We start from the raw sequence: 23,081 nt of genomic DNA, 5'->3' as shown, positions 1-23,081 counted from the left end.
TGTCGTGATTCCGCTAATCAGAATACCGACAGCGGCATCCCGACAGCCAGGATCCTGACACCCATAGGACTCAATGGTGAGTAGTTTTCTAACCCCTATGCTAACCCACCCTTCCCGGTGCCTAACCCTAACCCTCCCCCCTAGTGCTTCAACATAACCTCCCCCTCCCCACACCCTAAACCTAACACCCCCTCCCCGGTGCCTAAACCTAACCTCACCCCCTAGTGCCTTAACTTAAGCTCCCCCTCCCCGCACCCTAATCCCAACCCTCCCTCCCCATGCCTAACCCTAACCCTCCCCCTAGTGCCTAACCCTAACCCCGCTACATAATGCTACCCTCCCCATGCACCCTGATACTTACCTTCGGGATGCCGACGGTCAGGATACTGATGCCGGGATTTTGTCGCCGACTACATCCCGATATAGACAGAGACAAAAGCTTAGAGTGAATAAGAGACAGAGAGAAAAAAATAAAAGAGGAGGCTCAGGCTGAGAGAGTAAAGTCTGGAAGAATGGACAAGAAGAGAAATTAAATTGAGAAAGAGAAGAGTGAGACTGTAAAGGTGCGTATCCACTACATATGCAAACGCAAGGGGGGTTTCCATCTGCCTGGAAACCCCCCTCCCAAGCCCACACAATGACCACAATAGAAATAGTAATGTAACAGAATTTTACTAGTGCTGCATGTTCTTCACAATATCACAAATTAAATAATTAGCACCACCTGTGGATCTTTATCATGTATCAGTCAGTAATAAATAACCTGTGCACCACCTAGGAGATCTGGAAAACATTCACTGTTAGGGATATGCTGCTATAGAGCCCGATATGTACATATATGTCCAGGGCAGTGCTAGGTTATTCTGCTGCTCCCCCAGACTTGCTCCCATGCCCTGGAATGGTGCCCACATCTAAAATAAAAACATTCAGCTCAGGCAGGATGGTCCTACTGCCGCATATAATGGCTTACTGTGATCGCTGGTCCTGTATATGCTACAATTATGATACACGATATACTTTGTATGATGCATTTTAAAGCTGGTTAAGTGATAATTCTGCCCTCTTCATGGACTGGCCACACTCACTCTAAAATCAAGCATTTGGAAACCCCCCTCTAGAAATCCTGCGTTTGCCACTGCACTAGCAGATAGTGGAACGACAGTACGATTACAACATTGTAATCGCACAGTCGTTCCCCGTCCCCTACAGTGCCTACACTGAACGATCAGTCGTTCAGTGCAGGCCCCCTCCCTCATTCCTGAACATAGTCAATCTGTCGTTATCGGCAGATTGACCGGCATGTTCAGGTGATGATTGATGCCAGAAACAACCAGTAGGAGCGTGCATCGCTGGTCATTTCCAACATTTTCATCCCCAATTTGTGCACGATTAATGAGCGATTGAACAATAACTATATTGTTTTCATTTAATCGCCTAGTGGATACCCGCCTTTAGATACCTTCAATAACAAGTTTGATTTACCACAAAACAGGTTTTACTTTACTTCTAAAACTGCAGGCATCCTTATAATTTTTGCACCGTTTGTGTGTGTGTGTGTGTGTATATATATATATATATATATATATATATTTTTTTTTTTTTTAAACAATTACCAATTATGTGCTAAGACAGCCACAATAGTATAATAATTGATCCAATAGTAGATTGGTGTATTCCAAGAAGCAATCCCAAATTAGACCTCTCTGTCTGCGGTGGTCAGCAAATGACAAATTAAATGGTAACTTGAGGAGCGCTTAATATTCACAATTTCAATACCCTTTGGTGATACAATATTGATATAAATATAGATATAGATTATGAGTCAATGGAAGATGAGGGTTGACACACAAACCACTTTAATAATTCCAAAACACTTTATTAAAATTCAAAGACACATAATAATTTTCTTATAAACATATAACCTGTTATTATCCCAATTATAAGGAACAGGATTATTGAACAAATCTTTGTCAATTGTGACGACAATCACAGGGGTGATTGTCGTCACAATTGACAAAGATTTGTTCATAATCTTTATCTATATTTATATCAATATTGTATTACCAAAGGGGTATCACCAAATATTGTGTCATTAAATTGTGAATATTAAAGGCTCCTCAGGTTACCAATTAATTTATATACATATATATATATATATATATATATATATACACACTGTTTGCCTCCGTGAAGATAGATATATTTTCAAAGTGTATTAGTCTATTATATGTTCAAGTATAGCGTTTGCTTAAAAAAAAATAATCGTTAAACATCAGTTCCAGAGAACCAATGGGGGTCATTCAGACCCACTCGCGAGCTGCAGTATGCTCGCGAGTGGGTCGATGTTCCCCACTGCGCATGCGCACGACGGAGGGAGCTCCGTCGTGCGCATGCGCGAAACCGACGAGCGAAGGACTTTCCTTCGCTCGGAGTGTCTCATCAAAGGGGGCGTGCTGTCGATGGTGACTGACAGCATGCCCCCTTTGGTGGGCGTGCCGGGGGCGTGCCTGCCAGACGGAGGCGTTTATCGTCTGAAGCCGGCCCCACTGACATCACTAGTGATGTCAGTGGGAGTGATTTTGGCTCTGATAGAGCCAAAATCACTCCTGGCCTTGCGGTTGAGAAACCCAAACGCAGGCTTTTACTCGCAGTTCCGATGGTCGCGATGGTCAAGACCATCGCGACCATCATTTTGCACGCTCGTATATGCTGTGGGTGGTGACCCACAGCTATACGAGCATCCTGGAGGACGCTCCATATTAATGGAGGTGGGCCCTGATTCAGAGCGAGTGCTCTGGTCAGAGCGTCCGGCTCTGAATCAGGGCCAATGTTTATATCTAAATAATGTTTTGTATTAAACGTTAAAAACATCGGTACTTCCAATGTTTTCTTTCGCCCTAAATTTTGCGGCGGAACTAGGGAGGTTAGTATAGACTTCCCGGTCCTTACCAGTAGGGGGGCGGGGCGCCCCGTGCGATTGCACGGTTCGCCCGCGCGCCCCTAGAAATACAACATGAGAGCCAATGAATTAATGAACAACACTTCTCTTTATTGGCAAGTATAAAAGTCTAAACAGACAAAGAAAAAAACTAGGAAATTATATTCCAAGGATCATTTATACACATTCCTAAGATATCACATACTTCATCTCTTTTCACGTCTGTTTAGATAAAAATGATGATACTTTTGAAAGATAAATTATTTTAAAGGTCACATTACAATATCAAAAGATATTTTAATGACATTAAATGCCACACTAGTTATCTCCATCGTACCATCAGTTTAAACTACAGGTAAATGTGGTGGTGTGTTTTTTTAATAGAATATACAGTTATCTAACAGCACTTAAAGACAATTTACCTCCACTATATGAATTCTCCATTTTATAGAATTCCCTCTATAGAGATTTAAAGTGATGATAAGTGATCATGTATTAGGAATGCCTGTCTGTGGTTGCACAAGACAGCTGAGACAGAGTATGGCTCATTGATATGATTGATTCTACACTCCCTATGGCTTTTTTGCCTTTCTATTTAAATTGGATAAGTTTTTCCAATAATGAAAAATGATGTAAAATCTCAGAGCTGCTTTTAGGGATTATCATACATAGAAATAGTGGCCTGAAGTTTTAATGAATAGAATGTGATGCAAATTAATTAAAACCATAGCTCACATATTCTCAGTGGCAACTTATTATGTTTGTGCAGCGTCCTACCCTTTTAGTACTGGGTGGGACCCCCTTCACCCTCAGAGCTGAGTGAATTATTTGTGGCAGTGTAAATAGCATTAGAAGATAGGCAGAATGTGGCCATAAAGGGATGCACATAGTCAGCATTAATATGAAGGTAGTCTGTGGCATTTAAAGAATGCTCAATTATTAGGGGCAGCGCAGTTGCACAATGCATCATGGGTTATATTCCAACTAGGGCCCTATCTGTAAGGAGTTTGTATGTTCAGCCCGTGTTTGCGTGGGTTACCTATTGATACTTCGCTTTACTCCCGTACAGGTCAGTCAATTGGTTTCTTTCAAAAATGAACTGCAGTTTGCATATGTTGAGATGTTCTAAGTGATAAACCCACCAGTAACTCAGCTCCTAACCATCATGCCACAGGCTGTGTTTGAAAAATGACAGTTAGGAGCTGATTGGTTGGTGGTTTATCACTCTCCACTTTATCACTTACCAGAGCTTAGTACATCTGCCCCTATTATGTGGTAGGGAATATAGTTTTTATGCTACACTGGGGCAGGAACTGATGTGAATGACTAAATATTCTATGTGCTATATAAATAACTTACTAAATAAATTAAGAGACTAATGTATGCCAAGAAAACATTCCCCACACCATTACAGCACCAACTGCCCGAACCAACTGCTGGAGACACAGGAGAAAACTGGTGCTGCTGGAGAGGCACAGGGGGGTAATGGGCTGGAGATTTTCCACAACTTTTAAGATTAGCAGGAAAAGGCTGGGGCACAGTAATCTTCATTAAAACACCATTTATATAAAAACCCATATTACCTCTGTTGTATGATGATGACAAACAGATGTCTTCTGGGCTATTTGATTGCCTACATGAATAGTGAATACTGACTGAAATTACAATTGTCCAGGGAGGATCATTTCCTTCACAGTTTCCCATTGCAGGGAAACCACCATATAGGTAAGAAAAATTTGAAGTGGCTTGAGATTGTTCTTACCTATATGGTGGGGGGAGTGTTTTGGGCCCCAAGATTTGTGATTGCTGGCCCTGGCCACCACCATAATGCTAGAGGAGTGGGCCACAGGCCGGTATCTTGCCTAGGGCTCCAGGATGTTACCTGGCACTGCTTAGAAACTTGGTGTAGTTTTCTGCTGCTGTAGCACATCCATTCAAGGTTTAATGTGCTGCATGTTCAGATGATGGTCTTTTTCATACCACTACTCTAAATTGTGGTTATTTGAATTATTGTCCCTGTCCTTTCAGCTTGAACCAGACTGACCATTTTCTCTTGACTTCTCTCATTAGCAAGGCATTCCTGCACAGAGATCTGCATCTCACTGGTTGTTGTTTTTGTTTTGCTCAAAACTCTCTGCAAACTTTGAATGTTGCATGTGAAAATCCCGGGTAGATCAACAGTTTCTGACATATTCAAAGCATCCCATTTGGACAACAATCATTCCATAGGGGAAATTATAAAATCATGAAGAGAGATAACATGGGAGCGGTATGAAATACCGGCGGCTGTTTAGCCACTGGTTCAAATCCTGACAGGAGAAGCCCCACAGGAGGAGATCAAGAAGCCTGCTGGCATGTACCCTAACCCTCTCCTCTCCTCACCCTCCCTTAGGGGTGCCTAACCATAAAACTCCCAAGGTGGTGCCTAACTCTAAGTTCCCCCACGGGGGTGCCTAAACCTAACCCCCCCTTCCCGCACCCTAAACCTAACGGGGGGGTGCCTAACCCCAACCCTCCAACCTAGGGGTGTGTAACCCTAACCTCCCCCCACCCAAAACCTAACCCCGTTACAGTCCCTAAACCTAACGACCCCCCCCTCGCGGCTAATGCTAAGGACGCCCTGGACTTACCTCATTCGGGCTGTCGTCCTTCGGCATTCCGGCGTCAGGATTAAGATAGGCGTTGGTATTTCGACGCCTATGTTAAGTCTTCTCCTGTTGGGATATAGGCCCTCATTCAGAGGCGGTCGGAGGATGCAAGCGGTCGCTCAGAAACTGGGCGGCCGCTTGCATCCTGACCGGCCGCCTCTGTTTCGGTCGTTAGGCTGTGGGTTTACACCCACAGCTCTAACGACCGCTAGGCTGATGGTTTCAATGGTCATAGACCATCGCGACCATCGGGGCTTACGACGAGACCCTAGGGTAGGGTCTCACTTGTCGTAAGCCCCGGAGAGCTTCTGGCTCTGTCAGAGCCGGAAGCTCTCCACTGACATCACTAGTGATGTCAGTGGGGCTTCCCCCAAACGGCAAGCGTTCCCATGGGAATGCCTCCGTTCGGGCTGCCACCCCCCTGGCCCGCCTTCCAAACGGGGCGAGCTGTCAATCAACATTGGCAGCTCGCCCCCTTTGGAGAGAGACCCGCTACGACCGACGCTGTATGTATGCAATGCACTAATAGCATGGGCTATACAAACTCTCTAAAATGATTTGATACAAAATAAAGTAAAAAAAAGACAGTAATGGGTGCAAGTGCAGGATGAAGTTCAAACGCAATAACTAGCTGCAGTTATTGAAAGGTTTGTTACTGTAAAACTGCAAATGCATTGTAAGCTATAGTATGTGTGAGCATCTAGTTGCAAGTGTACATAATGCCAGAGCCGTAACTAGCCATTTTGGTGCCCTGTGCCAAAATGCGCTTTTGGTGCCCCCCATATTAACAGGGGCAGTGCGTGTCACAGGCGCGCGGGCCAAAAAAGGGTCATGGTGTCACAAGGGCAAGGCCACACTATAGTACCCCCAATTCACATTACGCCACAAGTAATGTCCCTTATTCACATTACGCCACACAGTACAAAGCCAAGCCGCCACCGCCTTACACATTATGTCACATAGTACAAATCCTGGCCCAGACCGTTCCTTACACATTATGCCACACAGTACAAAGCCCAGCCCCCCCTTACACATTATGCCACATAGTACAAAGCCCAGCCCCCCTTACACATTATGCCATACAGTACAAAGCCCAGCGACCCGCTTACACATTATGCCACATAGTACAAAGCCCAGCCCCTGCCTTACACATTATGCCACACAGTACAAAACCCAGCCCCCCTTACACATTATGCCACATAGTACAAAGCCCAGCGACCCGCTTACACATTATGCCACACAGTACAAAGCCCAGCCCCTGCCTTACACATTATGCCATACAGTACAAAACCCAGCCCCCCTTACACATTATGCCATACAGTACAAAGCCCAGCCCCCCTTACACATTATGCCATACAGTACAAAGCCCATCCCCTGCCTTACACATTATGCCATACAGTACAAAACCCAGCCCCTGCCTTACACATTATGCCATACAGTACAAAGCCCAGCCCCCCTTACACATTATGCCATACAGTACAAAACCCAGCCCCCTTACACATTATGCCACATAGTACAAAGCCAAGCCACCCCCTTACACATTATGCCACACAGTACAAAGCCCAGCCCCTGCCTTACACATTATGCCACATAGCACAAAGCCAAGCCACCCCCTTACACATTATGCCACATAGTACAAAGCCCAGCCCCTGCCTTACACATTATGCCATACAGTACAAAGCCCAGCCCCCCCTTACACATTATGCCATACAGTACAAAGCCCAGCTCCCCCTTACACATTATGCCATACAGTACAAAACCCAGCCCCCCTTACACATTAAGCCAAATAGTACAAAGCCAAGCCACCCCCTTACACATCATGCCACACAGTACAAAGCCCAGCCCCTGCCTTACACATTATGCCACATAGTACAAAGCCAAGCCACCCCCTTACACATTATGCCACATAGTACAAAGCCCAGCCCCTGCCTTACACATTATGCCATACAGTACAAAGCCCTGCCCCCCCCTTACACATTATGCCACACAGTACAAAGCCCAGCTGCTGCCTTACACATTATGCCACATAGTACAAAGCCCAGCACCCCCCTTACACATTACGCCACATAGTACAAAGCCCAGCCCCTGCCTTACACATTATGCCATACAGTACAAAACCCAGCCCCCCTTACACATTATGCCATACAGTACAAAGCCCAGCCCCCCTTTATAAATTATGCCATACAGTACAAAGCCCAGCCCCTGCCTTACACATTATGCCATACAGTACAAAGCCCAGCCCCCCCCTTACACATTATGCCACATAGTACAAAGCCCAGCCCCTGCCTTACACATTATGCCATACAGTACAAAGCCCTGCCCCCCCCTTACACATTATGCCACACAGTACAAAGCCCAGCCGCTGCCTTACACATTATGCCACATAGTACAAAGCCCAGCCCCCCCCCTTACACATTATGTCACATAGTACAAATCCCGGCCCAGACCCTTCCTTACACATTACGCCACATAGTACAAAGCCCAGCCCCTGCCTTACACATTATGCCATACAGTACAAAACCCAGCCCCCCTTACACATTATTCCATACAGTACAAAGCCCAGCCCCCCTTTATAAATTATGCCATACAGTACAAAGCCCAGCCCCTGCCTTACACATTATGCCATACAGTACAAAGCCCAGCCCCCCCTTACACGTTATGCCATACAGTACAAAACCCAGCCCCCCTTACACATTATGCCACATAGTACAAAGCCAAGCCACCCCCTTACACATTATGCCACATAGTACAAAGCCCAGCCCCTGCCTTACACATTATGCCACATAGTACAAATCCCGGCCCAGACCCTTCCTTAAACATTACGCCAATTAGTACAAAGCCCAGCCCCTGCCTTACACATTATGCCATACAGTACAAAGCCCTGCCCCCCTTACACATTATGCCACATAGTACAAAGCCAAGCCACCCCCTTGCACATTATTCCACATAGTACAAAGCCCAGCCCCTGCCTTACACATTATGCCATACAGTATGAAGCCCAGTCCCCCCCCTTACACATTATGTCACATAGTACAAATCCCGGCCCAGACCCTTCCTTACACATTACGCCACACAGTACAAAGCCCAGCCCCCCTTTACACATTAGGGTTGGGGGTGACCTCTACTGAGTGCCATACAGCGCTGCGCAACGCACCACTCCCTGCCCAACCCCCCGCAACGGCAGCAGCTCCTCACTGAAGGAACTGTGGGAGCCTTGGACAGGGAGATGTAATGATGTCTCTCTCCCATCCCAATAGATGCAGCCAGGACTTTAGGTTTCTGGCGCTGTGACTCGGGACTTGGGTGGCGGAGGCTCCGACTGAGTCACAGTGTCACATGGGGGAGGCTGCGGCTGACTGTCCTCCGCTCCTGTACACTGCTAGGCGCCGTGCCCGCGCATTGCACTTTAAGTAGCGGTCTCACAGCGCCAGCAGGCAGCAGAGAGAGAATGAGGTGGGCAGCCGGTGTTCTGCCCTCAGGGCTGTTGCGCTTTAAATCGTAGGCGCCGGGACTCGGGAGACGGTGACTCACACTCAGGGGTCTATTTACTAAGCAGTGTTAGGAGACAAAGTGAAAAGTGATAAGAAAGTGATAAGGTGCCAGTAAATACACCCCTTAGTCACAGTGCAACATGGGGGTGGCACCGGCGCACCATCCTAGTTGCGCGTACAATTGCAGTGTGGTGATACACAATGGGGAATATGGATTGCACATGCCCATACATATTGAACCAGCTTCTTCTCAGAGGTGATAAGTGTCTACTTATGTACGTGTGCCTAACAGTCCTCTACTTAGGAATTGCAATGGTGAAGCTAAAGTTCTTCATTAACATTGGAATGCACGTAGAGACACACATAGGGAGAGATTAATTGTTTTGGGGTATCCGACAGAGCTATTCAATTGTTGCTACGATCGGGAGCGAGTGCCACGGGCTCCCAATATTTCTGCTCGCATGCAGCAGAAATGTGCAAAAAAGTTGTTTTAGCGGAGCTCAATAGTTTAGACTGGTTTAGCCACTTTATGCGAGTAAGCCTACTGCACTTGGGCATGACAAGTGTGATAAGTAATGGGCATCCTCGACACTTGTGCAGCCGGAACAACTATTTAATAGCTTTGTCGGGCGCCCATTACTTTTGGACACGCAAAAACACAATTGAATTAATGATTTAGTAGTTAAAGTGGTTCATTTATGTTTTTAAAAAATATATATTTAATAAACTGCAACTGCAGCACTTCACGTTTAGGGAATGCATTTAATTAGAACCTAGCAACATCACTTGACTGGTCACTAGTTGTTAAGGAAATGGTGTGGGGAGGACGGCTATCTCATCAATATTGTTACACAGTCAGCAAAGATCACATCATTTTTTTTACCATGGGAAAAGACCTGAGGTAACACTAGTACTATATGAAGAAGGGGTTATGCAGGGCTAAACGAATCCCAATTGCTAGATATGTGTCCTGGATGTAGGTCTCAGCCTGTGGGAAAGGACCCAGAATTCACACGCCAAAGATGTACAACACGGCAATGAAGGGGTTAACACTTAACACTCATTCTTACAGTGTCATTATGGTTAAATGTTGGAGTTAGGTGCCATTGTAATACTAAATTCTGTATTTTAATTAAGTATATTTTATTTGGTGGCTGCCACGCCGAAAGATTAAGGCCCTCATTCAGAGCCGCTTGCAAAAAGCCGGCCTCCAGGCCGCTTGCTAAGCTGTGGGTGACCACCCACAGCTTTAGCGAGTGACTAGGTGATGGTCGCGATGGTCGAGACCATCGGGGCTTGCGACGAGACCCTTGCGGTAGGGTCTCGTCTACTGCAAGCTCCAGGTAGCTTCCTGCTCTAACAGAGCAGGAAGCTCCCTACTGACATCACTGGTGATGTCAGTAGGGCCGCCTACAAATGGCAGGTGTTCTTTTGGGAATGCCTCCGTTTGTCCGGCCACACCCCCACCCCACCTACAAAACGGGGCGAGCTGTTGATCAACATCGACAGCCGCCCCGTTTGTAGTGAGCCCCGGAGCAAGTGAATTTGTCACTCGCTCCGGGGCTTGCGCACGCGCACTGCGAGCGCTGCGCGTGCGCAGGCCCTCACCGTCGACCCGCTTGCGAGCGCATACGAGCGGGTCTGAATGAGGGCCTAAGTTACAGTGCAGCACCAGGAGATTAATAATACCCGACACTACAACCATGGAAGGGTTGAGTCTCAGAACTGTGTGCTGGGATTGGTGAAATATAAATGTAATTTCATTTTTTTCATAATTTCTTTATTTTTTAAAGAAAATTTTTTGACAATATACAACAGTACTGCAATTAAAAGAAAAGGCAGGCAATTCATACAACCAAAACGTGAAGTCACCACGATGAGGCAGAATAAAACGTTGGAATGTGGGTAATGATAATGTCCATTTTATATCAAAATGGGCATATTTAGTATAGGTAACAGTATTGGTTATGATCTATAGACTGATGATCCACCATATATATGTTTAAATTGTATCAGCTAACCAATGAGTGTATGTTCAGTCTAGCAGAGACAAATGCAAAAACCTAATTATGTTTCAGAGGATGTTGTTGATAGCAAATGTTTACATGACAAAAGGAACGAGCCAGTCTATTGTATAGATTGTGTAGTTAGCACAATAGGGGCTGAATGGGAAATAGGAAATTCACACTTCTGTCTGGAACCTAATGGTGGGTACACACTGACAGAGACATTGGCCGATTAATTGATCGGCCATTATATCTGCTGCAAATTGGCCAGTGTGTACCCGCGATATGGCGTTCACCGACATATATTGCATTGGCTGTGCTGCACAGCTGATGGACAGATATGTCTGCAGACATATCTATCCATTGCCAGGTGTGTACGGGCGGTTGGTAGACAGCGACATCCGCGAGGAGGGGGGGAGGGACACGCCCCGACCCGTCCACCGGCCGCCGAGTCCCGCCACCGGGACCCTAGGGCATAAGCAGATGATGGCCGTTCAGTGTGTATGAACGACCATCATCTGCAGATATATGTCAGGTGTGTATCTACCTTAAGCCTGTCTTCTCAGTATGCCCACTGGCATCTCCATTTGCTGGACAGGAAATTGGGAGACAATCACACCTGATATCAGGGAAGTAATTAAATTGCAGACTTGCTGTCTCCTCTCCCAAGTGCTATGAAGTTCAAAATTCATTTCTGTGGGAGAGGAAGCAATGGGTATATTAACCCAGCAAACTGGACAGCAGGGTTCTATTCTTTACGGGAGCCACACTGGCTAGGATGCACCAACAATTCTTCCTGGAGAAACCTTACTCCAGCAATCTTTGTGTACTTTTAATAATCCTAATAATTTTTGTAACACTTTTTTGTACCTACAGTATAAGCTTTGAAGTAATCTTGATAAAAACTTAATTTCTAGTTCTGATATTCTGTGTTCTTAGACCTGCGGCCTAGGGAGGCACATGCTACTGTTTTTTAAAGCGTATATACTGTGAGCGGAACTGAAGGAACGCTGTAGGAGGAGTTTATTCCTACACAAATTCCTTGGTGGTGGCAGATGAGTTATATTTTGTTGTTAAGGTAATTTGCAAAACCCCAACGTCACGACAGTAGGGGCTGGCTGGCAACTTTCAGCCTGGGGGGCAGACGCAAGCAAGTGGCCCAGTTTTTATACTAGCGAATGCAATATAAAAATGGGTGTGACAACAATGGTTTCCGTAATGTGTGTGTGGTTTAAATAGCCAATTAAGTATATGATGGTAAAATTTTTATGACAAAGAGCTATCAATAAATACCATCTATTGTGTGCGTCTCCTGGGGACTGGGTTGAGCAGCTACGCCCGGCCCTTTGTTACGTCTTCCCCTAAAGCTCCGTCCCACAGTGTGTTTATCTGACCCAGAGAAAGCAGGGCACAATTCATTAATCACAAAACGGGCTGGGCATAGTGCCCTGCTAAAAGTACCTTGTTTGAACACGAATATACATACAGACACATTAAGTCCACACACACGCAGGGGAATTCAATTCAAAGCGATGTTGAATAGCCCCGGGACGGAGCCCCTGAAGCTATCCAATTCAACGCGATGTTTGGTCGGGCAAAAGGATTTCTTCTCGCACCCCCCTGGGGATGCGAGGAGAAATCCGACAAAACTGCCAGCCGCACGGCTGTTTGCCAGCTTAGCACTGCACTAACAGCCACGCGGCCGGCACTTTAGTCGGTGAATGCCGGTTCTCACAACTAAACACCCAGGTTAAGTTGTGAGAACCGGCTTTCTCCGACTTAACAGCACGCTGAACTGAATAGCTCCAGGAGCTCAATCCCAGGGCTATTCAGCATCGCACTTGATTGAATTCCGACAATGAATATTATAAAGAACGAAAACCCCCCTTGCAAAGTTTATGCCACACTGATATCATTTGTATACAAGATTAGAGATAGATAGATAGATAGATAGATAGATACATATGAGATAGATAGATATGAGATAGAGATAGATAGATAGATAGATAGATAGATAGATAGATAGATAGATAGATAGATAGATAGATAGATAGATAGATAGATAGATAGATAGATACACATACACTGTATATAAGCTCCACCATCCACTTACCTGGTTTCTAAAAGGGTAGAAAAGATAGGAAGCACAGGATCTCCTATACACTGGATCACTCCTCACCTCTGCCCTCTCTATCTCTCTCCTCCCTGGGTGCCATCAAACTTCTTATTTAGCTCCTCTTCACTGACAGACTCTCCGGTAAGCCCCGACCCCTTTTTTAGACTTTTCAGAGTCCAGGGTTCCTGGGAAAGGAAACCTGGCTCCCCATTGGTCGACAGCGGCCATTTCTTTGTAACTTACTATGGGGGCAGCCATTTTTTATTAGCCTCTGCAACTAGCTCTATCTAGAAGCGTAGCTGGCCAGCTGCCCGTTGGAGCTGAAGAACCATCTGCGATTGCCTTAGAGTACTCCCACAGCCAGGCGGCCGTGGAATACTAGCATTGTACCGGCCCAGAGGGCACATGGCACCCTGCCCCCCGGCCCAGTCCGCCACTCCGACCACCCGACTTAGACCCGTATTCAATTAGTTTCGCGTACGCCATAAAGTTTTGCATGCCGGACATTTCGCCTACATCGCGTATTTTAGCCACGGACACTTATCGTGCGCGTACCCGCGATTCGCCCTATTTAATTCTAAAAGACGCAAAACCGGAAACATGCAAAGTCAGAACATGTGAAAAATGGTGTCAGAATCGGAAAATCAGCCTGAACTCCCAAAAAATATGCAGAAACATTGGGCATCAATGTAGTAGTGCCCGATTAGCCGTTATACAACTGTTTGGGGTACTTAAGTACGCACAATTGCCACTATATAGCGTATTTGCACAAGTGGTTAAGAATAGCATTAAGCAGTATTTTTTGTTGAAAATAAGTAGTCCTGTCAAATTTGGGGTACCTGAAAATGGGTGCAAGCATATTTTAATGTCTCTAAAGTGAAGTTTTAATAATTGCGAATTTCCACCATCATAAAAGCACCTGCAATCCCAAAAACACTTGACCCCTTCTTAGAGCACCCCCAGAACCTTATTTCACTAGTTTGCGAACTTGTCCCCCCACTTTGTGCTTTATTGCCCCAAAATTCAAAGTACTTTTTTGGGGTGTTCCTCACTTTTTTTAGTTTTTTTTTTAGCAGTTATCCTTTGGGGGCTGTCCCAAGGGTTCCGAGTGGTTTCCCCACCTTTGCACCCATAATTAAAAATGTTGCACTTCTTTTCTCCTGTTATTCAGAGGCAAATCTTTTTCGCCTATTACATTGCATTGACTTTCCGTGTACGCGAAAAGTGAATGGAATTGAATACGGAGATAAGTTTCCGCCTGATGAAAAGTCGCAATCGGCGATAGTTTTTCGCGGATCTCGGCTTTCTGCTTCTAATTGAATACGGCCCGTAGATGGAGTTCTGAGTGCGGGCCTGATCGTGACAATGTGTATATTGAACATTAATGGGAAATAGAAACAAAGATAGTCTATTCATCATCCCTTCATTTCTACAAAAATGGGTGAAAATTGTTTTTTCCCCTACTTTTTGTAAAAATGAAGGTCCAGGGCTATTCATCATTCCTGTAACCCAGGAGATATCACTGCTATCTCCTGGTTACAATTCTCCCACGATAATGACATTCAAAATTATAATAAATTTCCGTAAAATTATGTAATTTATCAAATTCAGAAAAACCATTTTTTTTCAGAACTTGTGAGTGATACTGTACGCCACCCAAAAATGGCGTACAGTCCAAGATACCCATCAGAAGATGCCTTTTACACTGCATCTTGTGCATTGTAAAAGTTCTGTGTCCTCCCTGTGGCACATTCCACTGCTGGAGTGAGAGAGGAGTTATCACCTGGAGCCAAGCGAGAAGCAGCAGGGAGAACTTCCCCTGCTCAGTGGTTCATGGCTGCCTGTAAATGATAGGCAGCGCGAAGTGGTAGCTGAACGGAGGAAAGTAACCGGCAGGAGGGGAAGATTCAGAGACTGAACCCGGCAGCGTGAGGCATGGGGAGACATCGAAGCTGACAGCAGGAGGGATTGAAGAACAGGAGAAAAGTAGCCGGAGGGGGGATTGAGACCATGGACAGAGGACACAGCAGTGCAGGGGGGAAGACATTGGAGCCGGCAGCGGCGAGTTCAAAGATAAATTATCACTAATTACATTTTCATCACAATGAATATAGCCCTTAGGGGTCAATCCAATTAAATGCAAATTGGGTTCTGGAAGCCATTCTCAAGGCAAACTCGCACTGCGAATTGCAGATGCAATCCAGTTCCAAATGCGCATTGATTATCCAGTGGAAATTCACGTTTTTATTTTGTGTGCACCCCCTGAGCAGGTGAAAAGGTAGGAAAATATTTTAAGGTAAAAATGTCATCACACATTGCAGAACGTCTGGTACACCCCTCCCAATGAATAATCATGCCCGCCCTTGGGGGGAATTCAATTAGCTGCAGGATATGCCCAGCCACTCATTGATCGTGCAGCATGGGGAAATACTATTCAACCAAAAAGCATTTTTCCTGCGCAGTAAATAGGGTTTAACATGCGCTAACCCATTGATTCTGCCCTCGTTGGTAATTAGCCTCTTGGGGGTATATTTACTAAAGTGAGAGTTTTTAGAAGTGGAGATGTTGTCCATAGCAACCAATCAGATTCTACTAACATTTATCTAGCACCTTCTAGAAGATAATAGCTAGAATCCACTTCTAAAAACTCTCACTTTAGTAAATATACCCCTTAGAGTTGCTTTAATAACATTATTTGGCCAATAAACATGTTGGTTTTCAGGTGACTCTCTAAAAAGCTAAGTAATGGGTTAAATGGTGTGGGACAGTTATGTGGAGGTGTAAATTATGTAGGACAGGTACGTGGAGGTGTAAATGGTGTGGGGCAGGTACGTGGAGGTGTAAATGATGTAGGACAGGTACGTGGAGATGTAAATGGTGTTGGACAGGTATGTGGAGGTGTAAATAATGTGGGACAGATACGTGGAGGTGTAAATGATGTGCGACAGGTACGTGGAGGCGTAAATGATGTAGGACAGGTACGTGGAGGTGTAAATGATGTGGGGCAGGTGCGTGGAGGTGTAAATGATGTAGGACAGATACATGGAGATGTAAATGGTGTGGGACAGGTATGTGGAGGTGTAAATGATGTAGGACAGGTACGTGGAGGTGTAAATGGTGTGGGACAGGTATGTGGAGGTGTAAATGATGTAGGACAGGTACGTTGAGGTGTAAATGGTGTTGGACAGGTACGTGGAGGTGTAAATAATGTGGGACAGGTACGTGGAGGTGTAAATTATGTGCGACAGGTACGTGGAGGCGTAAATGATGTAGGACAGGTACGTGGAGGTGTAAATGGTGTGGGGCTGATACGTGGAGGTGTAAATGATGTAGGACAGGTACGTGGAGGTGTAAATGATGTAGGACAGGTACGTGGAGGTGTAAATGGTGTGGGACAGGTATGTGGAGGTGTAAATGATGTAGGATAGGTACGTTGAGGTGTAAATGGTGTGGGACAGGTACGTGGAGGTGTAAATAATGTGGGACAGATACGTGGAGGTGTAAATGATGTGCGACAGGTATGTGGAGGCGTAAATGATGTAGGACAGGTACGTGGAGGTGTAAATGATGTGCGACAGGTACGTGGAGGTGTAAATGATGTAGGACAGGTACGTAGAGGTGTAAATGATGTGCGACAGGTACGTGGAGGTGTATATGATGTAGGACAGGTACGTGGAGGTGTAAATGATGTGGGACAGGTATGTGGAGGTGTAAATTATGTGGCACAGATACATGGAGGTGTTGTATTAATGGGATGAGATGTAAAAGTGTTTATTTCAACTTTTTACAAACTTGTATAAAAACACTGAAACATTACTATACAGACCATTTTTCTGTATCCCAAAATGCTGGACTTTAAGTTTGCTGAAAAACACTTGCTTGCTATCATTAAAGAGCAAAAATCAATTGTCACCTTTTAAAAACATTCAAGATACTATTAGGGCCCTGTCTGCTCATAAAGCTCCCAGTCTGTGCGGTTACTCCAGTGAGTATTATAAAATCCTTCAAGAAGATCTCTCTCCACTTCTCCTAGATCTAATTCGACACATTCACCGGAATCCCTCTTCTCTCTCTTCTTTTAATACTTCCCATATGATTCTTCTGCCCAAACCGGAGAAAGATCATCTGCTTGGTTCCTATTGCCCCATCACGCTGCTGAATGTGGACTTGCTACGCGTCTGCAACAAATCTTACCCTCCCTTTTAACTGTACACCTTTTGTGTCCGGTAGACATTTGGTTAATGGTATTCGTACCTCCTTGGCTGCTATAATTGCCTCCAGCAGAGATTCTCATGCTCAGAATATGCTTCTCAGCCTCGATACGCATAAGGTGTTTGACACGATTCTCTGTCCTCATTAGTTTGAAGTCTTGAATTTGCCCCAGATTTTATCAAACTGCTTAATTTTTTATCACTCCCCTTCCACATCATTGCTAATTAATGGGCTGCGTGGGGATGCCCTCTTTCCCTGCTCCTCTTCAATCTTGCTATAGATCCTCTCCTTCGTATTTTGCAGCAATGGTCTGATATCTGGAGAATTCGGGTTGGTTCGCATAGTGATAAACTTACGGTCTATGAAGATGACATCGCTTTGTACATCACAAACTCCTAATGCACGTTATCTCTGATCATGCAGAAGTTTGAGAAGTTTGGTGACATCTCTGGTTTGAAAATTAACGAAGATAAATTGTGAACAATGCTTCTTCATCCCACTATTTCTACTCCTTCCTATGGCTTGTCTTTTTCGTTCTCCTGGACCTCCTCACATTTAGAATACCTGGGCATTCTTTTGCCTAAGAATCCTGCTCTATTGTATGATAAGAATGTGGATGATTCGCATCATTACTAAGGAGCTCAGGAGTTGGAAACACTTGACCCTCTCATATCTAGGCAGGGCCGCTTTTATTAAAATTATGACCTTTCCCCGTCTCCTATATATGCTACAGGCATTACCCATTTTCCTTAAGACAAAGGATATTCAATTAATTAACAAGCTTTTACGGTCTCTTCTATGGCAGAGTGGTAGGGCCCGTATTAGTCTTCAGAAACTATATCAACCTAAATCTAATAGAGGAATACATTTGCCTTATATTCTTGCTACAATCATTCTTCCTTGATGAGGTTTTTGGTTGATTGGCTACATGATCAGGAGGTTTATGCCAACCTTGAATCACAATTTCTTCCTATTATGACCTTAAATACTTTTTATATATTCATGACCAGGAAGATCCAACAGAAGTCCGTGACAACCCTTTATTAATAACAACTAGATGCCTTTGGCAAATATTGCGCCATAAGCTTGCCTCAATGCTCATAAATCGGTTCATCTCTCGTTTTTTGCGCAACAGACTTTCAAGAGGGAGAGGCAGCTTATCCTTTTACGATATCCTTTTAATATAAGTCACCAACTTTGATGCGAGGCGGAACCTGACGTTTATCGAGGCAGCAGGGAAATTTGAGACCCTGCGGGTTTATCCTTTATCTTATTTCCAGACACAGCATTATATAGCCTCTGTGGGGAAGGCATTTTCAGCAGCTGACTGGCACAACCCATTAGACCAGTGTCTAGATTAATATATAAGCGTAAGGCCTTATCTATCTATTACAAATTTCTTAGTGAGGACTTAGATCACTCTTTGGTCAGCCAGGGAATGCGCCAATGGCTGACACAATTCCCAACTCTCTCTGTTAATGATTTAATACGCGGGTTGTTGAGATCACGCTTATTACTGACCGCCAGTACATATAACAAGCTTTTCCTAAATGTATATCATAGGACCTATCTGTCCCCTCGCAGGTGATACAGAATGGGTCTATCTGACTCTCACACTTGCCCTAGATGTGCGGGGGAGGAGACGCATCTCTATCATTGCCTTTAGGAATGTCCAGTTGTCTAGGGTTACCGATTGTTTCATACTCTTCCTGGAGATTATGTGTGTTACTAAACAATAGTAGGCGTCTTGTGTCAGGCTGGTGGGCGTCTAAATACATACCGCAATCGCATGGCAAGACATAGTGGGCGTGCTAATGTCTTGCTAGCTATCACGGGATTTGCATACTTTGGATGCTGACGGCTGCGTGTGAACGCATCATAGCGAACGGGTCTGAATCAGGCCCCAAAAGCAAAGCCAATTGCTGTAAAACGTACATAGTGAATAATGTTTAACAAAATAAATGTACATGTAATCACCTGTGAGGTATAGAGTCCCCTTTTGTGCTGCTTTGCACATGGGTAAAACCATGCTGCACAGCAGGTGGGACAATTGTGTAGAGAGATTTAGATTTGGGACAGGGCTTTAACTAGGGTGGTGCGACCAGTGCCATGGCACTGCAGGGCAGGGGGCGCTGTTTGGGCCTATCAATTTTCCTGTTTATTATCATTCTCACTTGTAGCTTCCTCTTCTTTTATCCCTAGCATCTCCTCCCATATCTCTTCCCTGGCCCTAACCCATGAGGCCATGGCCCTATTTCAGGTGCACTATCTTATGTCCCTATATAAAAAATATGGGGGGGCACCAATGCTCTCTCTGGCACAGGGCACCAAAAAGTCTAGTTACGGCTCTGTTTTGGGAGGAGGTATCCAAACTGAAATCTAAATTGCAGTATAAAAATAAAGCTGAGCATCATTTTTTGGCTACATGCGAAAGCAGCCAGTATTTACCCCACATGCAAATATTTTTTTTCTATTTGCACCCCTTGCATTACATCATGGTTTGTCCCAGGGCAGTTACTTGCTCTATTTTGCTTTTCTCCCATCTCAGAATCAGGCCCTATATGAATATTTGAATTCAACCCAATGTTTCCATATAGAATCAGCAGCAATAAAAATTAACTGCAACCACATTCAGTGTATGAATGAATGTCAGTGCATATTTGTTTTGTTTCTTTAAGTAGCTTTTTATACTTCAGACACTCCCATCAGTTTAAGACAATTGTTGAGAAAACTTTACTGCTGGAAGTGGAATTACACTGTATCCACACCATGCAACACAGGGCGGTATCCAATTAGCCCCGAAAGCCAGCCCGACGCTAACACTTATCAGGGATTTTTTGCTGATGTGCATCGAAAAATAATCCCACAAAAGTTCTGTTTTTTTGCCGCTGCGATGGCGAAAATACATACGTCTTTGAACTTATGATGGATCCATTGTGTTTTTCGGCCAAAAAATCCTATTTGTTTGGCCGAATAAATAGGATATAGGGATCCCCCATTGTATATATTAATGATTTCTATGTAGCACATACCATTTTCGCATAAATTGCCAGATACAATACCCTACTCTTAAGTTATTTTATTTGGTAAAAACGAGTGTATATAAGAATTCTCATTCTGGGACAGATTTATCAAAGCTAGGAGAGAGTGCCAACCAATCAGCTGCTGTCATTTTACAGGATGCGTTTGAAAATGACAGTTAGGAGCTGATTGGTTGGTATTTTATCTCTCTCCAAACTTTGACACCTCCCCCTCTGTGTTGGTCTGAATACTTAATTGCTGAACTACCGATTCCCACTATACTTCACCAACATGTACATGTGCCCACTGGACTTATCAATCATAATGCAATTCTACTTCATATAAAACCATTAGAGGAAACCCTCACAAACCAAATAATATTGTCCCACAAGAAAGCTGTAATATGAACTATGACCACCATGTGGCGATGTAAAGCCCATTCATACAAACAACATATTTATTGTGCAATGTAGACTATACTAGGGCAGGATTTATATAGATCAGTGTTTCTCAAACCGGGTCCTCATGGTTAGGAAATTGGACCATTGACAGGATGCTATATTTATGGTGAATGATAGTGTTATGCTGATATCCTGCTCTCTAAGCGTCGGCCTCATGCATACTGAACCTGGCATCATCCAAACTATGGACCTGATCTTTCTCAACCAAATTGTAATTGATGAACAAAATGCTTGTTTTCTTCCTTTTCAGGTCTTTTCTGGTGCATGAATCATTCTTTACTTGTAGTAAGAGATCACAGTGGGGAGATGCAATCTCCAAGAATACCTGGCAGGAAACGAGGGAGGCCCCCACTTCATTCCAGTCCTCTGAAAATGACTGTCCACAACCTCTATTCGGGGTCAGCTGGGTCCATCCCAACTGTAAAAATTCCAAAGAAGAGAGGCAGGAAGCCTGGTTTCAAGGTACTGTTCTAAACATCTCTCTACACATTTTCATGTGCATTTGTAGTTTAACAAAGAGGGGGACAATGATCTCTGTAAGTCTAAATGAATGTGTGAAAGGAGAATGCCGCTCAAAAATGCACGGGTCCAGCTGCACTTTTGTCTTTGCGTTAGGCTTTTAAAACGCCAAATAGTCTTGCCATTGCCCCTCTGAGGGCATGTAATAAGGCCCGCTTTATGCAGAGAGCAGAGCAGCGCATCACAGTTATAGCCCCCTGTGTCTTTTACTATTACTTACAGGGAAATGGAATTGGAGTGTAACTTAACATATGCAGCAGGATGTAAAGCTTTGATTTTATTAAAGGCAAAACTTGGCATTTTGGGCTGGAAAATATATTTTCCCATACACAATTTTGAGTATCGTCTTGAAAAAATATCTTGCTGAGAAAATTACAGAGCTTGGCAAATTGCATTTCATTATATTTCCCCCTTGGGTCACTCCATCCAGAGCTACAGTATATGTTAGGTTTTGAGTTCTTATTAGAGAACTGGCAGAGGACAGGCTGTGTATAGTATATGCTTATTGTTAGGCTGCCCTGTAGCTGCACGGGAAGTATATTTTTACATATTTTTCAATATGACAACAGTGTTAAAATTTTACATTTGGTTACTGGGCATAAAATCGCTGAAGCACAGGGTTTAATGTGCACTGTTTACCAATGTGGAATTGAAATTCTGCATTGAGGATGCGAAGAAAACCAATGTTGGGCAGTGAAGACGTGATTACACTTCTGTGAATCGGTCCCAATCTATCATTAGATCACGGTTACATGCTGCTGCAGGGAAGATCTGCATTAACAATAAATACAATTAACCAAAAGATTTCATGCAATTAATGAAAATATCAAAACTACTTTGTGCTGTCAGTTTTACATTTAGTATGATATCCCTGCATTATCGTTATTTATATTTTATAATGTAGCTGTGTGAAATGAACAAGATAAACATATATTTGTATTTACTTATGAAATGTACATATGTAGAAAGCCTTTATAGCCATTTACCTGTTCAGGCGGTCTAATCATATTTGAAAAATGAAGCTTACCCCCAATGAATTATAGATTTGAGCTCATTGCACAGTTATTTTGTTCCTCCAACACTTCAAACAATAGACAAAAAATGCATTAGTCAGCATGTGCGGAGCAAGTTAATGTGATATTAAATCATGTGCTGACAAACTAAAGCAGGAGCACAGTTCTAATGAGCCCATTTATATTTGTGGAATAGAAACCTATAAGGCTGTGATCTACAATGGACACCCTAAGGGCTCCATTTCTAAATGAGTCATAACCCCTTTAGCACTCATTAAAGGGGTTATGACCTCCGTTCAGTATTTATCAAACAGCGGTAAACATAGCTTGCCGCTGTTTGTGACTGTATCACTTACTCCATCTATAGATGGGAATAGGATAGTTAATGGGCCAAATATAATAAGTAGCAAGTTTTTGAAAGTGCCTAGATTGAGATGTTAACTGTTAGATTTAAAATAGTAATTGCTACTAAGGCAAAACCATCCTGCTTTAAATCTGACTGCTAACTCACCGAAATCTCTGCACTTTCAAAAACCTGCTACCTATTACATTTGGCTTTATATCTGTACAGGATACTAAATATGTTGTACCTACTATAAGTAATGGACTGCTGTAGGTATATACCTGCACAATAAGTGAATAGTGAATCACTGGAT

At 44.0% G+C, this 23,081-nt stretch overlaps 1 protein-coding gene across 2 annotated transcripts in view; it reads left to right on the top strand.

The window, feature by feature from the left end:
- Window positions 1–23,081, top strand: part of SCML4 (Scm polycomb group protein like 4) — a 116,979-nt gene that overhangs the window by 55,379 nt on the left and 38,519 nt on the right. For both annotated transcript variants that reach the window (XM_088460447.1, XM_088460450.1), the window contains exon 2: window positions 21,144–21,355. In XM_088460447.1, coding sequence (XP_088316573.1) covers window positions 21,144–21,355 — 212 coding nt within the window. The remainder of the gene's footprint in view (window positions 1–21,143; window positions 21,356–23,081) is intronic.

The sequence above is a fragment of the Taudactylus pleione genome, unplaced genomic scaffold (assembly GCF_031769625.1).
Source record: "Taudactylus pleione unplaced genomic scaffold, aTauple2 ptg000046l, whole genome shotgun sequence".
NCBI classification, from domain to species: Eukaryota; Metazoa; Chordata; class Amphibia; order Anura; family Myobatrachidae; genus Taudactylus; species Taudactylus pleione.
This window is presented reverse-complemented; position numbering and strand designations above follow the sequence as displayed.